The sequence below is a fragment of the Cebidichthys violaceus genome, unplaced genomic scaffold (genome assembly GCF_023349555.1).
Source record: "Cebidichthys violaceus isolate CVI_PGR_0920_01 unplaced genomic scaffold, fCebVio1.0.p SCAF_19, whole genome shotgun sequence".
Classification (NCBI taxonomy): domain Eukaryota; kingdom Metazoa; phylum Chordata; class Actinopteri; order Perciformes; family Stichaeidae; genus Cebidichthys; species Cebidichthys violaceus.
In genome coordinates, this window is record NW_027176361.1 from 11,074,706 (window position 1) to 11,088,279 (window position 13,574).

At 45.3% G+C, this 13,574-nt stretch overlaps 1 protein-coding gene across 5 annotated transcripts in view; it reads left to right on the forward strand.

Annotated features, from left to right (window-relative positions):
* The window catches only part of tbc1d14 (TBC1 domain family, member 14), a 28,807-nt gene that overhangs the window by 847 nt on the left and 14,386 nt on the right, over positions 1-13,574 (forward strand). For 2 of the 5 annotated variants that reach the window (XM_068713633.1, XM_068713632.1), the window contains 2 exons: positions 1,487-2,243; positions 7,978-8,101. In XM_068713633.1, coding sequence (XP_068569734.1) covers positions 1,487-2,243; positions 7,978-8,101 — 881 coding nt within the window. Of the gene's footprint in view, positions 1-1,486; positions 2,244-5,082; positions 5,177-7,977; positions 8,102-11,680; positions 12,529-13,574 lie in introns of those variants that run through there. The other 3 variants (XM_068713634.1, XM_068713636.1, XM_068713635.1) reach the window with 3 other exon arrangements.

Here is a 13,574-nt window from a genome sequence, read left to right on the forward strand (position 1 = left end):
TGAAGCCAGTCATTAATTCGGCCAGAAGAATGTATTTAATTCAGCTTACATTTAAAGTATCAAGTGTCATTCTTTGAGTTTTATTTAAACGTTTACCCCACCGGTGAATGAGTCATGATTCCTAACATTTAGTGATTTTTCTAAAGCCGGTGTTGGTTGTCTTTCTGCATATAAATACCAAGCTGCATTTGCTCAGATAAGATTTAAATATTTCGTCTGACAGGACTTGTTCACATCTCACCAAAATGTATTTGTAAGACCGTTTAAAAACATGAGAAATGCCCCAAAAAAATATAATTTTTGATATGTTGAAATCATATACAGCTGAATTGGAAAAAAAGAGGCGTCCAGACTGGGAAACCCAGGCAGCTTGTCATGTGCCTCGTATTATAGGCATCACACCACGCATTCCAGTCTTTGGCCCCTGAATGCCCCTAATGTTACGCTGTCTTCACCCAAACGGAGAACCGCTTTCCTAGAAAACCAGCGTTTCCCCATCATGTTAAGTTTGAAAGTGATAATAATGATATCGTGACTCGTAGAACAAGACTTTCGTGTGTGCTCGTATGGGTGTTTCTGTTAACGTAGACAATACCTTTTGTTTTTATCAGGACTTCTGAAGACAAGATCAAGCATGTCTGTGTTGGTGTGGCCTCACAGTTCACTGCTAATACGATTTCACACTTTCTAATTAAAACTTTTACGAGCGGCGTCGCATTTATTTTTAAATATACATCATAAGCACGTGTTTCATCTGTACGTGGCGATGATAATGAGGCGTTTTTCCACAGATTGTGACTTTATTCGTAGATTATTTCCGCGGTGGCACGGGGCCGACCTGCTGCTTTTGTTGTGGGACAAAGTCTACCAGACTCTGCAGGTCAGGGTTCAGAGCTTGGGTAAGAATCTGGCTTCATGTGTCAACCATTTGGGTGAAACGCTCGGCCCCTGTTGAACCTATTTTACTTCCCTGTTAATTATACCCAGGGTGTGTTTTGCTTTCAAGGCCCGTAGCGTCGGCAAACACGGACAGTACTTCCTGTCGAAACCACCGCCGCGTACATCTGCGTCAACCAAAGGAGGGGTACGGGTGTCTTTTTGTCCATGCGAGTCGCTGACTGACACGCTAGCTTTAGCTTAGCTTCCCAGCTGGCGTTCACGTTACAGTGCAGACTCCAGTTACAGCCTGTGGGATCACTTTTCACCTCTCAAGGCCTCCGTTCATGTTGACCTACAGCCAGATCCTTCACACCAGACCTTTTTAAAGCTACAAGGAGGAACATTATATTGGTGTTGATTTTGGCGCCCCCTGTGGACAGAAGGAGTAGTGTTCAATCATTCCGACTAACTATATAGAAAAAGCCAATTTTCATTACATTGACCCTGTTTCATAACCAGATAAATGTTCCTTTCACAACTTTTGTTTTTACTTATTTGTAAGAATGTATAAAAATCTAACTAATTGAATCTCCTATTCTTTTTGAAGGTGTGTCTGGAGAGGTCATAGTGGAGAATGGCTGTGTAGTGACCGACCTCCACGATGGAACCAACCACCACTGCCATGAACCCAGCACGATCCGGCACAGCGGGTCCGTCCTGCCCACTTACCGGCCGTCCTGCTCCTCCACCCCCATCTACTACTGCAGCCCCCAGAAGAGCTACTCAGACCTGAACCAGGACAGCCACAGCCTGACCTCCCAGGACTCTGGTATCCCAACTCTGGAGATCAACCCTCCGGAGCCCGTCCTCCACGGCCACCAACGCCCAGGTGACGGAGGCTTCATCCGGGACTCCAGTTCCTACTCTCCTGCCACTTTGACTTTAGATGACGATCCGTCCGATGGCAATGCCATCCGCAAATCCTCCACCTTCCCCCGCAGCGGGTACGACTCCATCCGCCTCTTTAGCCCCGCCCTCCGACTATCCGCAACCGCGGGGACGGGTCTCGGGGGCGGAGCTCTGAACCGAAGCGACGACATCTCCGTGTGCAGCGTGTCCAGCATGAGCACCGAGCTGTCGGTCTCCAACGAGGACATCCTGGATCTCACCGTCACGTCCGACTCCAGCGCCATTGTTACCTTGGAGACGGACGACAGCGGCGCCGCTCATTTCTCCGACGTGACGCTGTCGTCGCCCGGAGACTCGTGGAGCCCGGTGCGACCGCATCCGGGGTCGGGGGTCACGCAACAGGAAGAGGACGGCAGACAAAAGAAACTGGGGCCTCTAGCGAGCTTATTCAACAGGTATGTTCAGAATGTCAGCCTCTGAAGGACATTTAATCATACATGAACGTGTTATGTTAGATAAGGAACTTCCATTGAGACACACACACACACACACACACACACACACACACACACACACACACACACACACAGGGTTTAGAGATTAAATATCATTCCTTTATGTAGAATTTGATTGCAGCCGTACCTGCAGTCATCCACGTTATCCCCCTTATTTATCATTCATAAACGGTTTATTAACATGTAATGCATGATTTATTTTACTGCAACACATTGCAATGTAGTTGAATGCAGTTTATTCATGAATTTGTCATTCATAACTACTCCTGTGTGCACCCATAAGGAGAGGCCGTGGTGAGAAGATCATGCATGGCAATAAAGTAAATCCCAGTTGTGATAATATAAAATGTGTTTTCATGGATTATAGATGTTGACAAATACTGCACATTGATAAAATCCCTAAAATGTCCTGATAATACGCTACAAAGCAGATGCAGGCTTTATTTATGTAGTGCTTATTAATGCTGCACTGGGGGGTAACTAGCTGACATTCAGAGGACAATGTTTTAAACAAGAAAAATCCTACATATTTGACAAATCTTTCATTAACATTTGTTCATATTCTCAATGTATTTTCACCTGTCTGCACATCACATCAGGAAAAGCATAAATTATCCTTCATTATTTCCAGTTGTTTAATATCAAAAGAAGCATTGTAGGCGACCTCAGCCTCGCTCTGTCCCTGCTCTCCTCACAGACTCTTATTGCAGCTTTACACAAGTGGGCATTGCTCAAAGTCGCTTTACAAACCTCGCGCACCTCTCTCTCTCATGCTGCAGCTCACTTACAACGTACAAAAAAAACAGCAACAGGAAGCTTAATAACAGACCATCACATGAACACAGGATGGAACCTGGTCGATGAAACCGAAGACATTTAAATGTAAAGAAAATCAGCTCGGCCTTGATAAGTCAGAGGTGGCCCATCATGTCCCAGTATATTTCCAATATTTCCAATCCGCAGTCTTGGCTGAAGAATGTCCTCCGTGCAGCAGGACAGATTTTGCATAGTGGTTACTGATTGGCCGACAGAGAGACTGCTCTGTTTGTAAAGAGGACACTGTTGCATGTGAGGTGTTACTTCCTGTGTGTGTGTGTGTGTGTGTGTGTGTGTGTGTGTGTGTGTGTGTGTGTGTGTGTGTGTGTGTGTGTGTGTGTGTGTGTGTGTGTGTGTGTGTGTGTGTGTTTTTGGCCGTGCGGGGTTCCTTCCTCTTGTATCTACCAACATGTGGTGATGGAGACTCCACAGAGGAGGTTTTCAGTACTGGTGCCAGTATGTCTGTGGTTTCTTGTGTGCTTTTGGCACCTGCTGCATCACAAAGGTGCAGGACGTAGTTCTGCAACTTGACAGGTGTGGAGTCGAGATCAAAATGAGGCCCGATGTGGCTGGTGTGATCCCATCGCAACGTGGTCTCTAGCTTATTTGTAATTCTTTGATTCTCTGTTAGGCCTTTTGTTAATTGGTTAATTAAACATAACCCGCTCAGCATTTGGAAAAGTCTTTTTCTTTTCGAATGTCTTTTATTTTGAAGGAACTTTTTCACCGGCCTTCTTCAGATTAACGACGACATTGAATAAGAAACCCAGCCGTGCAGCGTTTCAAAATACTGTAACATAACATTGAATAACCAAAGAGAAAGATGAATGAAACAGTAAGCACACTGAAAAGCAATCGGCAGCCGGGGTCATAGGTCAACCTATTGAAAGTCAAACAAAGATCTTTCATCAGCAGTTTCTATTTACCCAGAGAGACCATTCATTTACATACAACAGTAGTGCTCTCTGCTGTGTTGATGACAGTGACTGATGACTTGATATTACGACCCGTGAGCCAAAGTTCTATAGAGAGATCAGCGGTGAGTCTGAAGTGGTTCTAAAGCTGGTTTCACGCTCACATGCAGCCATTAATCATCCAGGAGGCTTTTCATTTCTCTCACTGCTTTGCCACATTCCACTTTCCATCGAGGCCCACAGTTCAACATCAAGAGGACCTTACAGCACCGAGTCAAACTGGTGTTTTTCATTTTTATACATTTTTGGACCAGTCTGTAACCCGACACGTTTCTGTGTGCGTAATTGGACGAGGTTCAAGGTTTCATTTAATGTTCTAAGTCGTCCTGTAGCCTGTAGTCATAGCGTGGCAGGGCTGGATTATTACCTGTTAATTATGTAACTGTATATTATACAGAATAGGATGTAATATTGAATGCATGCAGGGAAATCGGGGCCGTTAATGACTGGCAATGTCAGTCTGTGAGTTGTTTGTTTCAACTGTGAGTCCAGAGTGAATTATCTTATCAACTATAAGATGGGTTGCCATTTAATTTGGTACATGAATCCGTGGTGACTCTTTAGATCCTCTGATTCCTCTTTAAGCGCCACCTGCAGGTCAAAGTTTGAACTTTGTCCAATATTGAAATTTCTGCCCAAATACTCTTAAAACTAACAATCATCTGTGTGTGCTTGTTCTCGTCAGCGTAATTGATCATATATTGGGTACCTCCCTTCTTTCCTTTCCTCCCAGTAATCTCTCCCTGTTATCCCTCCTTCCTCTCATGGAGAAGTTACTCATTCCCTCTGTGCCCTTCAGACTCCGTCTCCTCCCCTCCTACTTGTTAAATCGGGCCTCTCGTTGCCGGTTCCTCCACAATCTCACTCTGCCTCAACTTAGCGGCTGTGTGCGACTCTGCCACTAAAGCTATGGAGGACACAGACCTGAATCTAGCCTAAAGCAGAGCTCCAGTTCCTGCTCTCCTGTTATTTACTCTTTCTTTTTACTTTTCTGTTTTTTTGGGGGACGGAGAAGAATTTTGAGTTACTGTTTTTGTGACTGAGCAGCATGGCCGCCCCGTCACTTCTCCTGTACATTGACAGGTAGGACTCCAGCACATGATGTGTTTGGCTGATATTTCATAACCACTGTGGCCAGAAGTAGTTTCATTTCTCTGTGTTTTTGTTTTTGTAAGCAAGCAGCAGAGCTTTGATCAGCAGTTGAATAATGTGGCTTTTGTGCTGGAACACTGTTGTAAAAGAACAGCTTGGAGCTGCCTGTGGTCCTTCTGATGGGAAGAACTCAGTCTTCTTCTTCTTCTTCTTCTTCTTCTTCTTCTTGTACTAGCTTATTTGGTATTTCCATGCCAGGTCTCCTGAGTGCAAGTGTTGTGAAATCCTTCAGAATACTCGGGAGACTTGACCACAAACTCTGTGCAGTGCAAAGCCTCGGGCTATTGGGCCGTTCCACTCGAGCACTCGACCGTAGCCGCTCGGCGCTCACGCCGGGGCCCCGCTGGGCCCCGCTGGGCCCCCGGACTGAATGCAAATCACTCTCCGGCGTTGTGAGCGCTCGTTCGGTGGCGCGCACGACAGCCGACGAGCTGTGAAGAACAATGTGCCGTATTAAAGCGTTGAATGTTGAGCCTTTAAAGTCGGGTTTTGATTTGTAGAGGCAGCGCTGGGTTGACCTCAGCGTTGTTTTATGGTGGCTCACGGGGGTCACTCAAGTTCACCGGTCCCCGTGGTTTAAGTCTGGTTAATCCTCAGCTAAGCCTGATGTGTTTTTATTAAGAGTCAAAAATGAATCCGTTCTTGTTTGTCCTTTCAACACATTTAATGTTTGCACTCTTCATGATTAGTTCACTCGCTGAGCTTGACGGTTTGTTGACCTTGGCAGTAGTAGTTCAACAGTGTTTTTCCAGAGCTTTCAACCGTGTTGAACGGTCTTCTTCAGCGTGTGGAGTTTGCTCAGCTGTCGTCACATGTATCAAACTTTGGTCTCGTTATTAGATGTGCTAGCGAGCACGGGTCATGAACGCGTCTAAACGCTGATGGCGATCGCGAGAAGTGGAGTCGAACACTCGGACGAAAGCTAGTAAGTAACCGTTTAGTCAACCGTTGCTCCATCGTGTCTTCCAGCAAGGGAAAGTCCTTGCAGAACTGGCGGCTGCTTGTGTTTCCAATGTGCATTGTAAGAAGAACATGCTGGCTCTTTTTAATATCCGCGCTGTCATTTCGACTCCTTCAGTCGAGCCTCGAGTTCACCCACTCGATGAGGAAATACTTTCCGCCGCTCGTAACATCCTCATGTGCCACAGTCTCAGTGAGCAGAGGGGACGAGATGTGAGACTGATGCAAAACGTGCGAAGAGGGAGGCGTCGTCACTGCAAAGTAAGTAAGGTTTAAAGGTGCCGTGCCGGCTCACACAGCCCAACACGGAGGTATGATGTGGAACTGTGGCGAGGTTCTCAAATGGTGCCAGTGGTTCTCCAGATAAGAGAGAACATACGAGCCATGGTTTACAAACACAAGGGTTATGTTGCAAGTCACACCTTCCCCATTTCCTGTTCATTTTAAAACCATAGTATGTAATGGGTTACTTCAAATCAAGTATCTTAAAATTAAGAAAGTTTGAATTTTAACCTCTTTGAATTTCAGTTTAATTTTTTTTTTTTTTTTTTAGTCTTTTTCAAATTCTAATTCTAATCTTTGAAGTCACCTTTTTAAAATGTGATCTAGTATTAATTTTAAACTTAAAGGCAGCGTGTTTTTATATTTTACTTTTAGCTAGCTAGCTAGCTAACAATGTAATGTTTCATTAAGTTAATTTATTTATTTATTAATTTATTTAATAAAAGTATAGTTTTTTTATTTCAATTTGGTAGATTAGATTATCCTAAACCAATCCCAGTCAAAGTGTCATATTTAGTCATAGTGTATTTTTGGCATCATGGGGAATCAGCTTTCAACAAGTCATGAGTCACAGCAGAAGGCCGCATGTCTCCATGAATCGTCCCCTAGACAAACAGAAGGCTGCAGCAGACACAGCCAGCTATCGGCGAATGACGCCTCCGGCCTGCAGCTGTCTCCGCTCGGTGCTTCCTGTTCCTGGACGGACTGTGAGACAGTCACAGGTCAGGAGGTCAGAGTGGTCCGACTGAGACAACTTGTGCAGTCGGACCTCTTCTCCGCCTGGGTTAGAGCCAAGTGGTGTCAACGCAACTTGTTTAATGTTGCATATAGCAACTATTCCCCCATTGATTGATGGGTCAGAATCATTACATAAAGCCAAATGTGAGTGTCCTCTAGATGAGACGCAACCTGGACAAACGGCAGGATGTGGACCCCGGTCAGAATAAGCTTCTTTTATTTCCCATGTTTTCACAGCTGGGCTCTAACAGCTCAGTGACAACAGCGCACCGATGGATGAGTGAAAGGAATGGCTGGCTATATGATGCCGTGAAAGAAGGCTTTTCACCGTATTCAAACAGAGCGGATAGAAGAGCAGACGGTCAAGTGCTTATTTGAAGTGGGAAGATCGTGTTTCTCAATGAAAGTTTTATACGTCACATGTCTAGCAGGTTGATTATTGCCGCTGTGCCATGCGTTCAACGTTTTATTAGTCCTCTGCCAGCTCACATGATGTCACCTAGGTGGTTGAAATGCTCTCTGGGTGCTCTGTGCGCCTTCACTCTTAAATCCACAGAGTTCCTTTTGCGAGATGATCTCAGCAGTGAGTTCCTGCAGCTCTCTGGGGGCCCACAGGGTCACTCTGGGGGCCCACAGGGTGACCCGGTGAAGACTGCAATCATAGCTCTGCGTTCTCCATTTTGCTCTCGTGCTATAATGACCTAATTTGTTCCTCCCATCTAATTCCCGTCCCGTCTCCGTTGGTCTCTCAGGAGCCTGTTTGCCAGGAGGGTGAAGGACAGTCGGCCGGCGGAGCAGAGGGATCCAGGGTGGAAGCTGTTTGGGAAGATCCCGCCGCGGGATGGCCCCGCTAAGGACCCGAAGAGAATACAGAAGGTAGGATCTCTAGATTTCAGGGATCAGAGACAGACATTGTGTTCGTTGGTGAGTTTGGGAGAAACCAACATATTGGGATCTCTGATCTCACCAGAAACTTTCATTCCTGCATGAAGTTGAATTTGTGTGAATTCGTGCCGCTAGGGACAAATTCAAATTCATTGGCTTTGTGTGCAAATTCACTCTTATGTTCCGTCTGAACACACAGTAAAGCTGTGTTGTTCTCTTCCACACATTTTCATATTAGGGCTCGTCTGTTATGTGTTGAAGCTCTTCTCTGGTTTGACTGGAAGAGAATCCAACAAAACTTTTTTTCACTTTCATTAGCTTCCTCGTCTATAAGAAGCACTTTAAAATTCAACTTATTTGCCTTTTTAAAAAGTCAGTTCTTTTCTGATCACGTGTTTCCTGTTTCCACGCTGTCGGCCCTGAAGACACGCCCTCAACGTGTTTCACAGTCATTTGGTTTATTTGGTCTTCTTAGCTGTGGTTTATGGTGCTGCGGGTTGGTCCTCAGGGTTTCAGGGTTTCAGTGATCTCAAAGGGCTACATCAGCTCTGTAATGCAGGCTTCAAGTTAAATGGACTGCTTTTGGATAGCGCAGTTGTGTTGTTATAATTTGACAGAGTTCATGAGATTTCTTTACACTCGAGCTTCAAACTTGTTTGATCGGTTTATTTTTAGGTTTTAATGTTAGTGCTGGAAAGTCTCCGACTGCATGTCTGAAGTGTTACATTTGACTTCCTCAAACCCCAAATATTGAATGCATTAGATGGATATGTAATTGTTTTAATTTAAAGTGTAGTTGACTAACATTTTAGAACTCCATTGAAACGGTAACGATGTTGTTTAAAGGTAAAATGAATGAACTGGCTTTTGATGCAATAACACCTTTTAGCAGAGCTGTGCCATAGGACAATAAAGACCAGTAAGTTCTATAAACCAGCGTTATGACTCGTGATTACATACCAGCTGAAGGCTACGTCTTTATAGAGGTCTGAAATATCAGAAGCCTACAGAGAACAGTCCCAGTGGTACCAGGAGCACAATGCCCTGAGCTACAACACTCCCATCGGTGACATTTAGCTTCTTCAGCTATTTTTAGATAGCAACGCTACACGCAGTGTTGCTACTAGTTTAACTACCTTTCCCAGTCGTGTATGGCACCATAGATATTCACAAAGTCATGGAGCTGTCTACATGTAGCCATTTTCTAAATCTTGTAACTAGCTACATTTCCAGGAGCTAGCTGTAGAGCGCTGCAGGGATGACCTAATGTTGTAGTTAGCACGGAAGTTAGCGTCACACTGGTTCCCTTGATAAAAAGACAATGGGATTTTTCCTTTGGATTATTGCAGAATACAAACTCTATGGCTTTGATATTTACATGCTTTGAGATAATCTTCACAAATGAACACCGCTGTTATGTTTTTTCAAAGTGTGAATGCGAGTATAATGCTAACGAAAGAATGCCGACTCATTCCTGCAGCACTCTATTCCTTCGTCCACCATGTTTCTTTTTGTGAATCACTTTAGTGTAGTAAGTTACTTTTTTTTAATTCAGTGTTTCAACTGCTAGGCTTCCTACTTTCAACTAAAGTGCCGTGTTGCTGTAGCTTGATTCCTTCCAATGACGATTAGCTTGTAGCGCCACTAGCTACTGTGAAGTAGCTTCCCCAGCGCTTGAAATTCAAAAAGCGTCACAAGCTAAAGTAATTCAAAGACTAAATAATGAATTGATATGAAACACAAAACAGCCAAAATACAATGAAAAGATCCAAGTATACATGTTGTACTAGCTAAAATAGAATCAGTCATAGACTTCTTTGCAAACATGCGATTGATGAGAATCCTACTACTCGCCCTCTTAGTGTGGCAGAAACGTGCGCCTAGTGTTCGTGCTGCTCAGCGAGCTGAAACTCAAAATGTCAAGGTCTTTGAGAGCACTTTGTTAGATAGCCCGCTGGTGACTGAACACTCGCATAATTTCCCACTGCCGTTAAAAAAACAAAAAAAAAACAAAACCCAGTCGTGGGACGTGTCTCGGGGCCAATTAAAGAGCACGGCATCATCCACCTCCTGGTGAAAGACACCAAAGAACATGGTGGCAGCCTGTAATTAGAGCCTGTAGAAGCCTGTCATTGTGCTTCCATTTAGCCTGTGCTCTTTGTGCTGCGGAAGCCTGGTTGAAAGGCCTGTTACCGTGCTGTGCCTACAGTTTACATATCAAGTCCTTTTTTAAATATGTCACTCACTGGCTTTAACTCGCTTGTTATGTACACTTGACATGCTGTCTGACTCGTGCACACTGCCGCATGTGCTTCATATCTGAATCCATCTCATCTGTGGTTGTAACCTTATATTAACCCTCAGGGATCCCATAACAAGGCCAGGTTTTTAAGCTTTTGTCTTGACTGTGTGTGTGTGTGTGTGTGTGTGTGTGTGTGTGTGTGTGTGTGTGTGTGTGTGTGTGTGTGTGTGTGTGTGTGTGTGTGTGTGTGTGTAATGCTTTATTTGCCATGGTTATTGTTCATCTGCTACGAGACACACTGTGCTATCTCCACCAGCACCATCTCCCCTTTTAGAACACTGTAAATCAAGTTTTAACATTCTAATTTACACCACTTCAGTCTGGGGATCTCAATATATCTGGAGGCCTCGGTACAATGTCTGGTCACTGCTGTGGAAAGTAATTGTTCTGTTACCTGCTGAGCCTCTGCTCTAAATCACACTGTTGCAGCCCGGGCATGTCTGAGTTATTGCCCCTGGGGGGGGGGGGGGGGGGCGGGGCAAGGCAATATTCCCAGCAGGGTTTTTCATTTTAATATTAAGTCATTTAAACCACTTTTAGACTTGAATAAACGAGGGATCTTGATAGGCAATACTGGATGTGATCGCTATCAATGTTGGCTGGCCAGGCTCAGGTTAAATCCTTTTGTAAAACATGAACAAATGAATACAGTGAATGAATGCCATAGAACCTTCTTTTGTCATCTAGTTTGGCAACGTTTTACACTGGGAAATCTGTCTGCTGATATTTCGCTAGCGCCTTCGGCACTGGGCATGTGCAACACTCGGAGATGAGAAAGAAGCGAGATGCCTTGCTCGTCGGGTACTTCCATCATCGATTCCGGACGCAGCGATTTGTTTTTTCCAGAGCTGATGATGGAAGCAACGAGTGAGGCGTCTCGCTTCTTTCTCATCTCTGTTGACAGTTGATCGTGTGCAGCAGGCAGATCCTATGTAGCCTAAATAAGCTGATACATGATATGATAACATGAAATTGGATTGGGTGCATAGATCTGCGTGCTCGCTGATAACCGATCCAGCATTTTGTATCACTGCATCGCGGGCATTTCTGATACTGGTATGGGAACAACTCTACTGATGGCAGAGGCTGCCATACAAAGTGCCAAACTGCTCATCAGGATCTAATCCAATCATCTGCACACTCACCCAAGGAAACTATGACATAGGAATGGGGGTTTGAACCTCCAATCTTCTGATCAGTGGATGGATATTTCCTGAGCCCTGTGAACCCTGTAACTGTTTATGGATAGAAAAACTAGACATAACCGGGGTTGACATACTTATGAGTAAATAAAAATACATACATCTCCTACAAAACTCTTTATTTCTGTGATGTGAGGCAACCATTACAGTGTCAGTCATCCAATAAGGCGGAAACGTTGAGGAAGAATCCTCCCAGAGCACGAGCTTTGTAACTCTGTATCAGCACCTTGGAGAGCTGAGCGTCTGAAACCCGATCCGTTTACTCTGGGATTGATTAGAGCGGCTGCCAGGACGCGGCAGAGCGCAGAGCTCCTCTCGGTGCAGCGATGGTGACCAACAACACACGGCGGTGCTGATTTGCTGACATGCACACGCAGCAGCATCAGCAGCGATAGACCTGATGCAGAGCCGCTCATTGTAGCGTCACAGCTCAAAGAGAGAGAGACGGAGAGACATAGGAGGACAGGGGTATCATGCTGCTGCTGCTGCATCGTTTCCAATGCGGGGTGTGTCCCTCCGTTGGCACCTTGACTGTCCCTCTGCCCTCCTTTTTGATCTCCTCCTCCTCCTGGGTGTCTCGTTGCCAGGAGTGAGCAACCCCCTCCCCTCCCCTCCCCAGGAGCAGCAATGACGCTGGGCTAAGGTTTTTGTAAAAGGAACCCCCACCGGAGGACTGGCCGTCTGTAAGGAACAGCAGCGTTCATGGTGAGTGAGCATTTGCGCCGCGAGGACAAGTGGACGAGCGACCCACCGCGTCTCTCTCTCTCTCTCGCTCTCTCTCTTTCTCTCCTTGTCTGGCATAATCAGAGGGCATTGGCAGTCGGAGCGTGAAAGGGACGCTGCGGAGGAAGAGGACGGCTCGGGTTTCACATAACAGCCTCTCTTTCAGCTGGCCGTGGCTCTGATGCTCCGTGGTGGGTAGCGGGCTGACGATTAGTCGGGGGGATGTCTCTAGAAAGACGAACACGTTTAAGTTTCCCCGAATGTGTGGACGGACGCGATGTGACCCATCTTTATCGCACGTAGCTCGACGTAATAGCCCTCAACTTAGTACAACAAATGCACGTGCAACAGCGTCTTTTAAAAAAAAAAAAAAAAGAAAAGAAAAGAAATTGAGGTGTCAAGGGATTTCATCCTGCTGTCTTCACTGATGCGGTTAAAGAGACGCAGGGCTCATTTGACAGCAGAATCAGCGGGGCTCCGTTTATTTCCGCTTTCCAGTAAAGCATGCTTAGATAAAACCCCCAAAAAAATCACTTGGATCGTGTCTGAGCGTTTGTCGCCAGTGCTCATGGTGCCATCTGTTTGCCTGGATATTGTACCAGATCATCACGGCCTCACTGACAGACTCCTCAGCTCCCCTGTGGTAACTGTAATTCAGCTGTTAGTGTGCCAACCAAAATACTGCTGCTTAATTAAATCATTCATTCATTATTGTATCGCCTCTCAAATAGGTGTCATTTGCAGCTTTCTGTCACTCTGAATAACCAGATATGATAACATCTTTGCACAGTCTACATTAAATGGATCTGGTTGAGGTTTATTCCTCAAACCATGTGTGTGTGTGAAGCAAAATAAAGGATGCTGTGCTCGTTGATCGATCCTGAAACTTTACCAGAAGTTTAGGTGTAAAACGCTTTGTCAATGCTGGTGTATAAACAACTTTTTTTTAAACTTAATTATCTGTGAAACACAATCGGCGGATTCAAAATCAGAATTTAAGTAACGCCTCTGATTAACCTGTCCTACAGCAGCTACCAAACAAACACACCTAGCTGCTGCCAACAGCTCAGACGCCGTCTGACTCATTCACACGTTGTCCGGCGCTTGATGGGCTTTGGAAAATACTTTGGCACGCAGTGAAACCAGGCCAAGCGCCCTGCTGTGGCCTTTCATCTCTGCAGCTTACATAGAGAAAGCCAGAGGTGTTTTCATGAGGATATGACGCATAAGTGCCGAT